Source organism: Sus scrofa, unplaced genomic scaffold (assembly GCF_000003025.6).
Source record: "Sus scrofa isolate TJ Tabasco breed Duroc unplaced genomic scaffold, Sscrofa11.1 Contig53, whole genome shotgun sequence".
Taxonomy (NCBI): Eukaryota; Metazoa; Chordata; class Mammalia; order Artiodactyla; family Suidae; genus Sus; species Sus scrofa.
Window position 1 is genome coordinate 892,555 of NW_018085237.1, and position 16,253 is coordinate 908,807.

The 16,253-nt window shown below is 36.7% G+C and overlaps 1 protein-coding gene across 1 annotated transcript; it reads left to right on the forward strand.

Moving 5' to 3' along the window:
- Positions 1-6,609: 6,609 nt before the first annotated feature.
- Positions 6,610-7,527, forward strand: LOC100518535 (olfactory receptor 9G1-like). Its single transcript, XM_003122778.3, has one exon. It carries the CDS (start codon positions 6,610-6,612, stop codon positions 7,525-7,527), a length of 918 nt encoding a protein of 305 aa, XP_003122826.1.
- The last annotated feature ends 8,726 nt before the right edge of the window (positions 7,528-16,253 follow it).

Below are 16,253 nucleotides of genomic sequence, written 5' to 3' on the forward strand. Positions count from 1 at the left end.
TCAGGCTGCAATGTAGGTCACAGATAAGGCTCTGACTGCCCCCTATCCTGGGAATGTCCAGTGTGGATGTAGAAAGAAAAAAAATGCCTACAAAGAAGGAATATTTATGTCGTGCCAGAAGGTTTAGGAAGAATTTGCTGTGATAAAAAAAAAGCGTAGAATGTGGAGTCAGAAGCACTGAGTTTTGGAGTCAGCCGTGTCCACTGACTTGCTTTATAACCACTTGTGGCCACTTTGAGTCTTTAGTGAAATGTCTCTTTCCTCACTTTTTGGATCCTAAAGTAGACATGGGTGTAGAGTGTTTACCTATCCATCAATCAGTCTTGTTCCACACATATTGATTTGGGCAGTGATATTTGCCTCCATATCACCATCAGGCTTTTTGCACAGCCCCTGACACTTCAGACATCTTATTATTGGTCCAAGTGAAGCCACTGCCTTTGAGAGTTTTCTGAGTGTAGCATAGAAAGCCCTCTGCAATCTTGCCTAACATTAGGCCAACAAACACACTCTACACTGTAGATGGCTATGACAAATCGTCAATGGTTCCTTCATCCATTCTATTTCCTGACTCAGTGCCTTGATAGTTTTAGTTTCTTCTCCTTTTCCAGAAATGCCATATTCCCACTGGGTAACTGTCCATGCTTCTTTAAGCTCACACACATTTCTCTCACTTCTCACACACACACAACACTTCCCTTATGGACTCAAGCAAACTCTCCATTCTGGCCTGCCTCCCTCTGTCAACCATGATAGGTAATTGCAACATAACTTGTTGCAGTTATTTGTTTACAAAGATTTGGTTTCTCCCATAAACTGGACCCTTGTTGATGTCAGGACCCATACCTTAGTTCCATCAATTTCCATAGGTCCTAAAAGAGCATCTAGAACATAGGAAGTACTAGAGGGCCGTGACGTGGGAACAGATGATGAGCCCTGAGAGAAAAAGCCTTAAATCTTCCCTGTACAAGCCTCAAATTTTGTGACCTTGAACAATGTATGTATAATCATTTTTTTTTGTCTTTTGTCTTTTTAGCGCTGCACCTGTGGCATGTGGAGGTCCCCAGGATAGGGGTCTAATCAGAGCTGTTGCTGCCGGCCTACACCAGAGCCACAGCAATGCCAGATCTGTGCTATGTCTGCAACCTACACCACAGTGAACACCAACTCCAGATCTTTAACCCACTGAGCGAGGCCAGAGATGATACCCCAAACCTCATGGTTCCTCAGATTCACTTCTGCTGTGCTAAGATGGGAACGCCTGTATGATCATTTCTATGTCTCAGATCATCCATACAATGGGCATAAAAATCATATTTATCTCACAAGATTACTGTGAAGGTTAAAGTAAGAGACTCTTTTAAAGCTGTCAGTGTAGTGTCTGACACATATTAAGTTCTCAATAAATATCACTGTGATAAATAATGAAGAAACTTGATGAATCAATTTTAGGCACATTAGTTAATATGACACATTTTGCCACTTAAAAACTGAGTAACGGGACTTTCCTGGTGGCCTAGGGGGTGATGGATTTGACATTGTGTTGTGATTACTATGGCTTAGGTCACTGCTGGCCTAAAAACGTCCCCAAGTCGCTGGTGTGGAAAAAAAAAAAAAGGCAGTAATGACTTGATGAAAAGTGAGGCCAAATATGATTGTTGCAAAATCTGACTATATAGAACCTCAGAATAAGTGCAGTTTGCTTTTAAAGCATTATAGTCATAGCAGAATAGATAATTATTATATGCTTTTGAAATATGCTTGGCATAGAAAAGACTTTACTTTTCCTAATCAGATCAGTTTAAATCCTGACTTTACTTATTTATCATTTTACCTGGAAAATTGATTACCTGCCCTGGATCTATTTTTTATGATTTTTATTTTTTCTATTATAGCCAATTTACAGTGTTCTGTCAATTTCTACTGTACAGAATATATATATATATATATATATATATATATATATATATACTTTTCATCACATTATCCTCTATCACGTTCCATCACAATTGACTAGATATATCTAGTCCTGTGCTATACAGCAGGATCTCATTGCTTATCCATTCCAAATGCAATAGTTTGAATCTATTAACCCTAGACTCCCAGTCCATCCCACTCCTTCCCCCAACCTCTTGGAAACCACAAGTCTGTTCTCCAAGTTCATGAGTTTCTTTTATATGGAAAGGTTAATTTGTGCTGTATATTAGATTCCAGATGCAATATCATATGGTATTTGTCTTTCTCTTTCTGACTTACTTCACTTAAGTATGAGTCTAGAAACTCTCATACTAAGTATTTTCTTGTTGAGAGTTGGAAAAGCAATCTTTATTCCATAGAGGTTTTTGACAATCAAATAAAATTCTCAAGAAAGTGTTTTACAATATTTAATTACTCAAAATATAGTAATTGTATGTTATTTTTAAAATCATTAACTTTTGCATTGAGTGAGAGTCTCCTAAATAAAGTTAACACACTTTGGTTAATTGCTTTTTAGAGACTTTCAAAGCTATGAACCCCTGAGATACATAATGCATCAAATACACTGGGGACCTAGAGCAAGTATAAGTTGTCTGGACCCATGGCATCGTCATTTGTTGCTTGTGACTGTGAGAGCTGCAGGTAAGTGGCCTGGTCCTGAGTAAAGTGAGCAGAATGTTTCTAGGATGAGAATCAGTATTGGCTGTCAAGGCAAGGGACATAGGACTCTGCCCAAAGATGATTTGGAAGCTAGTTGGAAACATTTATCAGACACCATATGTATGGTGGTACTTAGCTGGGATAGCATCTCAGCATGATCATATTAAATTTAAGTTAGGATATTGTAACCAAAAAGAGAGGGACCCATGGATCACACAAGCAACATTAATCTAATATCAGGAAAGAAAGGAAGACACTTCATGGTTAAGCACCAGGTCTCTAGAGAAAGACAACACTTACTCATTGTACTACTTGCTTCTCATGAGAACTCAATTAGGTCACCTATGAAAATTATTTCTATTAACCATTAAGCATAGCTATGATGGATATTGTGGAAATAGGTAAAGTAATGCTCGTGAAGTACTAAGCACATTGCTTGTCAGAGTAAATTATGCAAAATACTTATCTACTATTTTTATATATGTTAAAGTTCTAGAATCAAATTAGGAGAATCACAGGCATATAGAAACAGAAAGTAGTTAAGTTTAAGGTTTTATCTAGGGCTTTTCAACTTTTCCCACAGGAAACCCTTTGTAGTTTTCATAGATTCATGTTTTCAAAGATTTTGACTAGCAAAAAAATTGTTTTCAGTTTGCATTGTTTGTATTCATTTAGAATAAACGGCCCACAAAACTTCACAGTAAGCCTCAAGATTAAAATGAAATAAACACTGAACTGATGTACATTTCCCATCAAAAGCAGATAAGAAAGATTATATTCTATTTTTAAAAATGAAAAGTTAAATTAATTGGATATAAGTTATAGCACATAATGAGCTATTCTAGAGAGAATAATAAAGCAGAAAAGGGACATAAAGAAATGTCAAGGAGGTGGACTGCAGTAAGGTGATTAGAGAACACCTGAAAAATGGTAACATTAGTGACAATTGACAACTGGGAAAAAGGTAAGTGTTTATTACAGAGATATCTGAGGAGGAGCATTCTAACTATAGGAGGGAGCAATGCGAAGACTCTGAATAAGCACAGTTTGTCCCAGGAAGTGAAAGGACGAAAATAAAAAATGAAGTTCCCATTGTGGCTCAGAGAGTTATGAACACAACTAGTATCCGTGAGGATATGGCTTCAATCCCTGGCCTCACTCAGTGGGTTCAGGAACCTGTGCTGCTGAAAGCTGTGGTGTAAGGTGCAGATGTGCCTGCGACCCCATGTTGCTGTGGCTGTGGCAGCTTCAGTTCCAACTTGATCCCCAGCCTGGGAAATTCCATATGGCCTAAAAAGAAAAAAAATAAAGAGAAAGAGAAAAAAAAAGAGAAGGGAGGGCAGCTGGGCAGGAGTGGAGTAGATGGTGAAGGGGATAAAGTAAGAACCAGAAGCAGAAAGGTAATAAGCTTGCATGTCTTTAGAAGGATTGGGGATTTTACTCTGAAAAAGTCATGAATTTATTGGAGAATTTGAAGAGGAATAACATGACCTTTCTAGTATTTTAACAGGATCACACCTGCTGTCTTTGTTGAAAGGCTCAGGGGGATAAGGATGGAAGTGGGGAGGAAACAGGGAGACTAGTAAGAAGCTCTGTGCTAAAGCAAATGGGAGAAGATAGAGGCTGAGTGTGGTGGACCCACTGGGGCTGGGAGAAAATGGGCAGGTTCTGGAAATATTTTGAGGGTTGAATCACGGTGTTTCTGATTAGTCACCTACAGTGCAAAAGACGAGGAGTCAAAAATATCTCATGATTTTCCCTAAACTGAGAAAATGCAATCCTTTTACTGAAATGGAGAAATCTGAGAGCAAAGCAGGCTTAGGAAGGACTGTTAAGAACTCAGTTCTTCCTAATCTTCCCAGGGGACATCCCCATAGAAATGTTAAGTAGACATTGGGATCCAAGAGTCTAAAATTCAGGGAAGAGAAATAGTCAGAGGACAAGCAACAGGTAGATTAGAAAGACATAAGATAGATTGACAGATGAGAGATAGATAGATGATTAGATAGATAATAGATAGATAAAAGATATTTGATTAGATAGATAATAGATAATAGATGATTAGATAGATAATAGATGATTTGATAGATAATAGATGATTTGATAGATAGATAGATAATAGTTGGATAGATAGATAAAGACTCAGGTATAGAGAACATTTAGAGTAATTAGATTGGATGATTCAGTGGGAAGTGACTATAGATGGAAAAGATAAAGAGAAAGCATTCAAGGGTTGATTTGGGGAGCATTCTGAAATTCAAAGCTTGGGGCAGTAACACCTGAGAACACACAGCCATAGAAATAGAAGAAAAACCTAGCAAGCATGATGGCCTGGAAACCTAGTGAAGTGACCATTTTCCGTAAGAAGAACCGATGAGCAATGTCCAATGCTACAAACAGATCATCAGAGGAGAAACAATACATGATCACTTGGTTCAGTTTTGTGGGGTCTTTGAACCTAGACAAGAACACATTTAGAGAACCAGTAGTAACAAAAGCCTAAGAAGAAAATCTTACATTATTTGAAATTTTACTCAGAAGTACGTGTTAGTGACACTAATTGATAGTCTAGTGTTGACTCTAAGTTCCAACACACAAATAACAGTCATATGCACGGGATTTTGTTTATTTGGCTATAAAATGATCTATGTTGGTGGAAAGTTAGTGTGATTGGAATTGTCTGAAAGTGCCATATAGATGCACTGTAGCTAGATATATTCCTATCTATCTATTTCAACAGATCATTTATAGCCTACATGCAGAGATTCCTGAAGACAGTGAGCAAATTTCTGTATCATAAGATGGAATAATGAGTCTCACAGTCATATTCTGAAACATGCATTTTTTTCCTAATAGTTATTAAGGAAAGACGCTTAAATAAAAATATAAAATAATGTATAGATTTCTATACTGTGTTATTTATGTGGTATATGTGAATTATATCTAAACTGGCTCTTTATATTATTTATTTATGTATATATAATATATATTTTTATTGTTATAATATGCATAAAACACTGGTTATCCTGTGTACTTTATGATCCTATCATTGTATATCATCATCTTATGTACCCAAAACTTTGTCTATATTCTTTTTATTCTTATAATATGTGTTATAGATATTAGATATCACTGTAAAATATGAATTTAATTGGCTGTGGGGTGTCCAATACATGGAAGTGCTGACAGAAAAGTAGTTAATGCTTCCAAAATATAATAAAAATAAATGAAATGCAATATTTCAGATACCAACAATTAGCAATTTGAGCAAAGAAATCACACAGTTGGCAATAGCAAATTTATATGATGGAGACCTAAGAACAAGACAATAAAAATTATAAGTTCATCCTTTCTTTAGTTGGATAATTATTTTAAGAAAAAAAGTAAATAACCAACATTAGAGATTTGGTGTGAAATATTGTTGAAATCATTAAGTAATGAAACCATTAGACTGAGTTGGCTCTGATTTATACCTTGTAAGCAAAAATAAAACCTAAGCCCAAATAAGTGCAATTGAATTCAAGAAAATAAAACATAAGAACAATCAATCACAAACAGCCATCTAGAATTTTTTTCCAATTGAATGACCACTTACTCTATAGCCAATAAAATAATTTCCTTTTTTTGCCCTGTATCTTCTCTATAAAAACATTAACCAAGCTCCTGTCCGTTAGTGCTCGTAACACATTTGGCAGATGCCTGATTCAAATGGATGTTTGCTCAGACAAATTATTGAAAAATTTAATGTACCCAGTGTATCATTTAACAATATATAACTATAAAGCCTAAGTGGTTTGTTAACAAAATAAAAACTGTTTCTAAAATAAGAACTTATACTGTTGGATCATAGATTTGTAGGTTAAAAAGTGATATGGTGCAGTTTATTTAGCATGTTTACATAGCATGTGTATTCACCATAGTGATTCAAGCTGAATTCATTTTCTCTCTTTGTAGGTCAGAGTCCCTATAACCATGGAGAAAAACAATCACACGATCACTGAGTTCATCCTGGTGGGCTTCACAACAGACCCTGTGATGCAGCTGGTCCTGTTTGTTGTCTTCCTTGGTGTCTATTCTGGGACTGTGATAGGAAATACCACCCTCATGGTGTTGATCTGTAAAGACTCCAGGCTGCACACACCCATGTATTTTTTCATTGGGAATCTGTCTTTTCTGGATCTCTGGTATTCTTCTGTCTACACCCCAAAGATCCTACTGACCTGTGTCTCTGAAGAGAAAACCATCTCCTTTGCTGGCTGTGCAGCCCAATTTTTCTTCTCTGGTGGGCTAGGGTACAGTGAGTGTTACCTGTTGGCTGCCATGGCTTATGACCGCTACATGGCCATCTCAAAGCCACTGCTTTATTCTCAGGCCATGTCCATAAAGCTCTGTGCATTCTTTGTTGCAGCCTCATATCTTGGTGGCTTTATTAACTGCTCCATCATCACCAAAAGAATTTTTACCATGAATTTCTGTAATGACAATGTCATTGATGACTTCTTTTGTGATTTGCTTCCCCTGGTGAAGTTGGCTTGTGGCAGGAAGGAAGGTTACCAGGCTTTGATGTACTTCCTCCTGGCCTCCAATGTCATCACCCCTGCCATGCTCATCCTGGCCTCCTACCTCTTCATCATCACTACCATCTTGAGAATCCGCTCCACCCAGGGCCGCCTCAAAGCCTTCTCCACCTGCTCCTCCCACCTTATCTCTGTCACCTTGTACTATGGCTCGATCCTCTATATCTATTCCCGTCCACGATCGAGCTATTCTTCAGATAGGGACAAAATAGTTTCTACATTTTATACTGTGGTATTCCCCATGTTGAATCCCATGATCTACAGCCTGAGGAATAAGGATGTGAAAGAGGCTCTGAACAAACTCTTCAAATAAATGAACATTCTTTCCTTCCTTCTGAGAGGATGCAAAGATAGTTATCAATCAGGTTATTATATTCCAAGAAGTGCTCCATTGGTTTTTCAATTAAATTTCATGTTCAACTAGATTAAAAACAAACAGAAACCTTAAACCCAAAGTGTTAATGGAAAAAAATTAAAATCATTATATTAACAAAAAGAAAACCAAAATATTTCTCCTTCTTTTATAAAGTGACAGACATCCCACTTGTTTAGCATAAGAATAATTCTGGTTATCTCATATACATAAAAAATATTTAAGTAGTTTTTTCTTATAGAAAAACAAATAAGCTGAATCAATGTTTGGCATTTTGTAAGACCATTAACTAGCTAAAATCATCACTTTTCATTCCCTTAAACAGAATTTCTTAAGCATGTACTATGTACTTTTTCTGCCAAGAAGAATTACCATAAAGACCTAGAGGCAACCAGAAATAAATCATTAAAACTAAGTTCAAGAAGCATAACCTCTTCCATAATGTTTCTTATATATAATTAATCAATTAATGAAACATTGATCAAATTCCTATAAATATGATTTTTGAAAATTACTATATAACTCTCCAGGCTCCTCTTTTATTTTAAATGAGTGAATCTATAGGCATGTCTACTTTCAACTTGTGATGTTCTGAGCACTAAAACACAATTATTACAATAAAAATAATGAAAACTCTAGGAAGGTGGAACTCATTCAGAAAATAAAGTTCAGTAAGTACACACTAATCAAAAGAGAAAAATTTCTGTAGGTGACAGACAAAAGAGGAATATGAGTTGCACATAATTTTGATTTCTAACAGTGAGGCAATGTTAATGTGATTTATGTCGATAAAACATGAATGTGTCTTTGTTTCTGTATGTATATGCAGTAATGAAATAAACAGTGGCAGAAAATGAAATTTCAGCAAGAATTTCCCCCAAAATGTAGGAACTCCCCTCAGAGATGTGAAGGCTGATCAACACAGATAGTGATACATATTAACCTGAAAATTACATCCAGTGTGTCCAAAAATAGACTGCTAAATACTCTGAGTTCCAAACAGAATTCTTTTTGACCATATTTTGTCATCCCACTCACTTCTCTCTGGTGTTTAGGATCAATTGCTGTGCCCAGTAGAATGACCCGAGTCAGATCCATCCACAACGTGGCCAGGGTGCAGTCCTGGATTCCAACTGCTCGGAACACTGAGAGGGTTGCCTTGGGGACACCTTCCACCCTTGGGCACGTAGACTTCCAAATATGCTGAGTACAAGGTCATAAGTAGGGAAGTAAATCTGGAAGAACAGTTCACATAATAACAAAAGATGTTATGTGAGTCAGGGTCCTATAGAAAGCAGGCAACAAGGTGAAATTACCTGCAAAAACTGTTATTAGTGGTATTTGCTCTGCCTATGGAAGATAAAACAGAGAAAGAGCCCGAAAAAGTGGAAAGAATCAACAAAAGGCTGCCTGCCTCAGGTGAAGGAGAGAGGGAAAGAGGGATGGACAAAAGCCTCTTCAAGCATTGCTCAGTCTGTGATTAGTTCAGTAGGGTCAGTGGGTGGCCTTAGAATTAAAATTACTCATCGAGGGAGTCCTGTGTCTAACAGAATGACATTCATTGGTATCTTCATTCAGTTATTAGATGTGGGCAGACTTTTGGAAGCATGACCTTGACACACATGGAGAGACATATTTTAGAAATCATGAGTTAGTGCCTTTGGACAAGAAGAGTCTCTGTACTTGGACCTTTGGAAAACTTGTATTCCTGGCCACCACAGGGGCCATACAAGTATGCACATTCTTAATAAAGAGAAGATAGAGCCATGTATTGGCTGCTCTTTTAAAGGATGTTGCACACCTAGAGGACACCTCGTCAACCATGACTATGCTTTGTTTTTTTGTTTGTTTTTTGTTTGTTTGGATGGTTGGTTTTTTGTCTTTTTGACTTTTCTAGGGCCTCTCCCATGGCAAATGGGGATTCCCAGGCTAGGGGTCTAATTGCAGCCATAGCCACCAGCCTATGCCAGAGCCACAGCAATGCTGGATCCAAGCCACGTCTGTAACCTACACCACAGCTCACAGCAATGCTGGATCCTCAACCCACTGAGCAAGACCAGGGATCAAACCTGCAACATCATGGTTCCTATTCAGATTCATTAATGACTGTGCCACCACGGAAACTCCCATGACTACATTTTCAAATAGCCACTCCATTATTTTATCAGGCCAGTTACTTCCAAATGTTGGGACAAAGAATAAAACCAACTGTTTCTGTGAATTGGAGGGGATGGTTACTCTACCTTTCCTTTGGTATTTATTGGTAGATATAAAGTGTAATGGAATACCATGTTTTTGAAAACAGCTGGTTTCTTGACCAATGCTTGCAGGTGAAAGCTGATAGGAGACAGGGTGAAGCTTATATGTAAATCCACCCAAAATGTGATTATTCCTGAAATTAAAGTCATTAAGTCTGAAAGTTTGCATTAGTATGAAGTGAAAACTTATCATCCTGCCACACAAATTGTTCATTACTCCTTCCTGTAAACGAAGATATAGCTCAGGGCCACTGTGAGAAGACCATCTTTTTGAGCACATTCCAGCTGCCATCGCAACTTTGTGTAAGGACTCATTTACATGAACTGGCTGGTGTGGAAATTTTCACAAGAGGAGTTCCTGGGGCAATACCAGAAAAGAGTGTTTCCAGAATATAAATCCAGGGATAGAATGGTTTATTACCTTAGAGAGACAGCAACACAGGATCTCAAACTTGAAGGGTAAACCAGAAAGAAAGCAGGAGAAATTGTATATGGATCACAGAACTGTTTATCAGAAACTAATTGAGGTAAGGTATGATATTTGGTAGGTTTAGAGACTAATTCTCAAAAATCAGGTACCTCCTACATTGTTCTTAGTTTCATACATTTCTCAATAGGTAGAGAATCAATCTCATAATAACAAAGTGCTCAAGTGCTGAGCTCATATTGTTTTAATCCATTCTAAAAGTCTTTCATCCCATTAGGACATCCCCTAAACTGTTTACCAGGAAGGAGGGGTGGAATGAGGTCTCAGAACTCTTCAAATTTTGCTTAGTATTGAAATAAAAGAAAATAGAACAATATTTATCCCAATAAACACAATGGCCTGTGAAAAATCTCAGAACTTAGCGACTCCTAATTTACCTAAGTAAATTACTTGTAGAAATAGGGCAAGTTGTTTAAGGCTAAAACAGGAGGTGATGGCATAGTGTGAAATAAGTTCCCTGTCTCCTGATCCTGAAGCTACTGTTCTTCATCATGTTCTCCTAACCACCTTATGCTTGCTAAACATTGCTCCATCCAGAGTCCATTGATTTCTTCAATACAGCATATAGAGGCCAGGAAATGGGAGCTGCATCTTCATGTCAAAAGAGGAAATTTGAACACATCTATGACATATACACACATTTGTACTCATTTTTATTTTAGAAGCAGACTTCATTTATGAAAAGAGCCGCAATTAATTCACAAAAAATATTTGTAAGTTAGGTACTTGTTCAGTTGAGAAATTCTTTATTTGGTCCACTGTGGAGTAATGATTCCTGTTTTTTTTTTAATATGCATATTTGTTATAACTCCTCTCCTCAGTTTTCTAAGAGGATTCCAGATTCAAGGAACTAAGTGGAAAGCCAAATGGCTAATAGTGATATTATTTTACTGACATGTTTTACTGTGTTCTTTTGAAAGTTACCCAAACATAATTGCTACTAATAACTATTAATCTAATAGATGCAGACTACTGCCTTCAGAATGGATCAGCAATGACATCCTGCTGTGTAGCACTGGGAACTATGTCTAGTCACTTAGGATGGAACAGGATAATGTGAGAAAAAAGTGTATACATGTATGTGTAACTGGGTCACCATGCTATACAGTAGAAAAAAAATTGGAGCTGCAGCTGCCAGCCTATGCCACAGCCACAGCAAGGCAGGATCAAAGCCACATCGACAACCTACATAGCATTCACGGCAAGCCAGGGATGGAACCTGCAAACTCATGTATCCAAGTCTGGTCTGTAACACACTGACCCATAATGGGAACTCCCTGAGAGGAAAATCTTCAATTACTACAAAATAAGAGAGGTTCTGAGGGAATGGTCTCTTCTCTGACAGCATTGAAACTATTGAAAGAGAATCAAATTTGGTTTCAGAAGAATGGACATCTGAATACTAGCCCTGTCCCTGATATTGGGTGGGTTATTTAACTTCTTTGAAGTTCATGTTCTTCATGTGTGGGATGGGAATAATCATGATATCTTTTAAGTGTTTTTAGAGTCAAGTAAGATGTAAGGAAGAAATTTTGAGTAATAAAATATGAAAATGCGAAGATCATGATAGAAACAAAATTAACCTTTCCATACAAAAGAAACTCATGAACTTGGAGAACAGACTTGTGGTTTCCAAGAGGTTGGGGGAAGGAGTGGGATGGACTGGGAGTCTAGGGTTAATAGATTCAAACTATTGCATTTGGAATGGATAAGCAATGGGATCCTGCTGTATAGCACAGGACTAGATATATCTAGTCAATTGTGAAGGAACATGATAGAGGATAATGTGATGAAAAGTATATATATATATATATACATAATATATATATATGATATATATATTATATATATATATAATATATATATATTATGTATATATATATAATATATATATGTATATATATATATAATATATATGTATATATATATAATATATATATATATGATATATATATGTATATATATATATAATATATATATATGTATATATATATATGATATATATATGTATATATATAATATATATATATGTATATATATATATAATATATATATATATATTCTGTACAGTAGAAATTGACAGAACAGTGTAAATTGGCTATAATAGAAAAAATAAAAATCATAAAAAATAGATCCAGGGCAGGTAATCAATTTTCCAGGTAAAATGATAAATAAGTAAAGTCAGGATTTAAACTGATCTGATTAGGAAATTTATACTCTTTTCTATGCCAAGCATATTTCTTTTTTTATTTTTTTTTTTATTTTCCCACTGTACAGCAAGGGGATCAAGTTACCTTTACATGTACACATGACAATTACATTTTCTTCCCCCACCCTTTGTTCTGTTGCAACATGAGTATCTAGACATAGTTCTCAATGCTCCTCAGCAGGATCTCCTTGTAAATCTATTCTAAGTTGTGTCTGATAAGCCCAAGCTCCCGATCCCTCCCACTCCCTCCCCCTCCCATCAGGCAGCCACAAGTCTCTTCTCCCCATGATTTTCTTTTCTGAGGAGATGTTCATTTGTGCTGGATATTAGATTCCAGTTATAAGTGATATCATATGGTATTTGTCTTTGTCTTTCTGGCTCATTTCACTCAGTATGAGATTCTCTAGTTCCATCCATGTTGCTGCAAATGGCTTTATGTCATTCTTTTTTTATGGCTGAGTAGCATTCCATTGTGTATATATACCGCCTCTTCTGAATCCAATCATCTGTCGATGGACATTTGGGTTGTTTCCATGTCCTGGCTATTGTGAATAGGGCTGCAATGAACATGCGGGTGCATGTGAATCTTTTAAGTAGAGTTTTGTCCGGATAGATGCCCAAGAGTGGGATTGCGGGGTCATATGGAAGTTCTATGTATAGATTTCTAAGGTATCTCCAAACTGTTCTCCATAGTGGCTGTACCAGTTGACATTCCCACTAACAGTGCAGGAGGGTTCCCTTTTCTCCACAGCCCCTCCAGCACTTGTTATTTGTGGCCTTATAATTGATGGCCATTCTGACTGGTGTGAGGTGGTATCTCATGGTAGTTTTGATTTGCATTTCTCTTATATTCAGCGATGTTGAGCAGTTTTTCATGTGTTTGTTGGCCATCTGTATATCTTCTTTGGAGAAATGTCTATTCAGGTCTTTTGCCCATTTTTCCATTGATTGATTGTTTTTTTTGCTGTTGAATTGTATAAGTTGCTTATATATTCTAGAGATTAAGCCCTTATCAGTTGCATCATTTGAAACTATTTTCTCCCATTCTGAAAGTTGTCTTTTTGTTTTCTTTTTGGTTTCCTTTGCTGTGCAAAAGCTTTTCAGTTTGATGAGGTCCCATGGGTTTATTTTTGCTCTAGTTTCTATTGCTTTGGGAGAATAACCTGAGAAAATATTCATGAGGTTGATGTCAGAGAGTGTTTTGCCTATGTTTTCTTCTAGGGGTTTGATGGTGTCCTGTCGTATATTTAAGTCTTTCAGCCATTTGGAGTTTATTTTTGTGCATGGTGTGAGGGTGTGTTCTCATTTCATTGCTTTGCATGCAGCTGTCCAGGTTTCCCAGCAATGCTTGCTGAATAGACTTTCTTTTTCCCCATTTTATGTTCTTGCCTCCCTTGTCAAAGATTAATTGACCATGGGTGTCAGGGTTTTATTTCTGGGTTCTCTATATTCTGATCCATTGGTCTGTCTGTCTGTTTTGATACCAGTACCACACTGTTTTGATGACTGTGTCTTTGTAGTATTTCTTGAAGTCTGGGAGAGTTATGCCTCCTGCTTGGTTTTTGTTTCTCAGGATTACTTTGGTGATTCTCGGTCTTTTGTTGTTCCATATAAATGTTTGGATTGTAAGCATATTTCAAAGGCATATAATAATTATGTATTCTGCTATGACTATAATGCTTTAAAAGCAAACTGCACTTATTCTGCGTTTCTATATAGTCAGATTTTGCAACAATCATATTTGGCCTCACTTTTCATCAAGTCATTACTTCCTTTTTTTTTTTTTTTTTCCACTCCAGCGACTTGGGGACGTTTTTAGGCCAGCAGTGACCTAAGCCATAGTAATCACAACACAATGTCAAATCTTCACCCCCTAGGCCACCAGGGAAGTCCCATTACTCAGTTTTTAAGTGACAAAAATGTCATTAACTAATGTGCCTAAAATCGATTCATCAAGTTTCTTCATTATTTATCAAAATTTTCATTTTTGGTCATTTATTGTCTGTACTTCATTCCTGTTTAATAACATCCTAGTTGCATTTCGGACCTCTGTATTTTTACTGTGTAAGGAACAGGGTTTTTCATGGGAGCAAGAATAATAGTGAAGTCTGCTATGGCTTTCTCCATGGGAAAGTAGCTACTTCTCACAAATACACAAAATTACAGGCACAAAAATAAGTTAAAACTGTAATGAGTGAGCTACAGGTAGAGAGGACTCTTTCTTTCCTGCAATGCTTTGAGTCCTCAAGGCATACAGGATGAACACACTGAATACTAACACATTGTAAAAATAATCACATGGATTACCCCACCATTGCAATGACCAAGAGACCACCAAGGAGCCATTGTAGGCAATTGTATCAGGGGAAAATGTCACACATGAAGTGATCCCTGGTGTCTGGACCACAGCAAGGAAGCCAGAAATTGACAAGGATCCGTCCGATCAAGGGAAGGAAATACCTAAATTTTATTGAAAGAGATCTCAGCATGAAAGGGCCAACTGGGGCTGATTTTGTTTGGGGCGTGTTGTAGGCAGTTAAATCAAAACACTGACTTAAAAATATTTTTAGAGGCTTCTGACCTCAAACAAATGGCTTCTATGGGAATTTCTATATGCCTTTGGGAATGGCCATAAATTTTATTTTTAAAAAAATTTAAAAAAGAAGCTAACATAAGACTAGATTTAATTTTCTATCTCTATTAAGAGAACAAAATTTTCTTTGATCACTGCCATTGATATCATGTGGATTTCTGTGCCCTTAAATGATTTGTATTTGCTTTTCTATTTTATTATTTATTTATTTATTTATTTATTTACTTAATTTGTCTTTATAGGGCTGTACCCACAGCATATGGAGGTTCCCTGGCTAGGGTTCTAATGGCAGCTACAGCTGCTGGCCTACACCACAGCCATAGCGGCCTCAGATCCGAGCCACATCTTCAACTTACACCAGAGCTCATGGCAATGCCAAATCCTCAACCCAGTGAGCAAGGCCAGGGATTGAACTCTCAACCTCATGGTTCCTGGTTGGATTCCTTTCTGATGTTCCACAATGGGAACTCCTGCTTTTTTATTTTATTCTTGGGATTTTGGTTCAATTTTGAATTCACAGTGATGTGTGAACTTGTTTGTTTGAATTTTTTTGACATTTTTAAAATTTCTCAAATTGCAAAATCTAACTGACATTCTTTTAGCTTCCAGATAACTCTGGGATTCTTCAAAGGAACACTGAAACATTGCAGAGAAGAACTTTGAACTAATTAGGCTTTTTCGGTTTGTTAAATTGCATGAGAAACATTGTCATGTGATTGGAGATAAACTCTTGATTAAGTGTATAAATAAATGTGTTTATTATAGATATTCCAACATGTATATGAGATTCCTAAAATTTGACATGCCCCAAAAAGTCATAATCCTTGTTACTCTCTCACAATGTTGTATATCACAGACATCTCCCTCTATCCTGCCAATTATCATATTCAAATATTTAACAATGTCATTTTATGTTTTGGCCTTTATGGGCAATCTTTACTTTACATTAAGTTTTTCTTAAAATGAAGATCTACAAGAAAATTTGTAAAAGGAACATTTTGACAAATTCAAGGTTCTGGTGGCCTTCATTTAGAGAACATCACTGAACTGAGTAACAAATGGCAAAACTCTAATGGAAAACCTGAAGAGTTCATCCAGATCAACATTCCTTAAATCAGG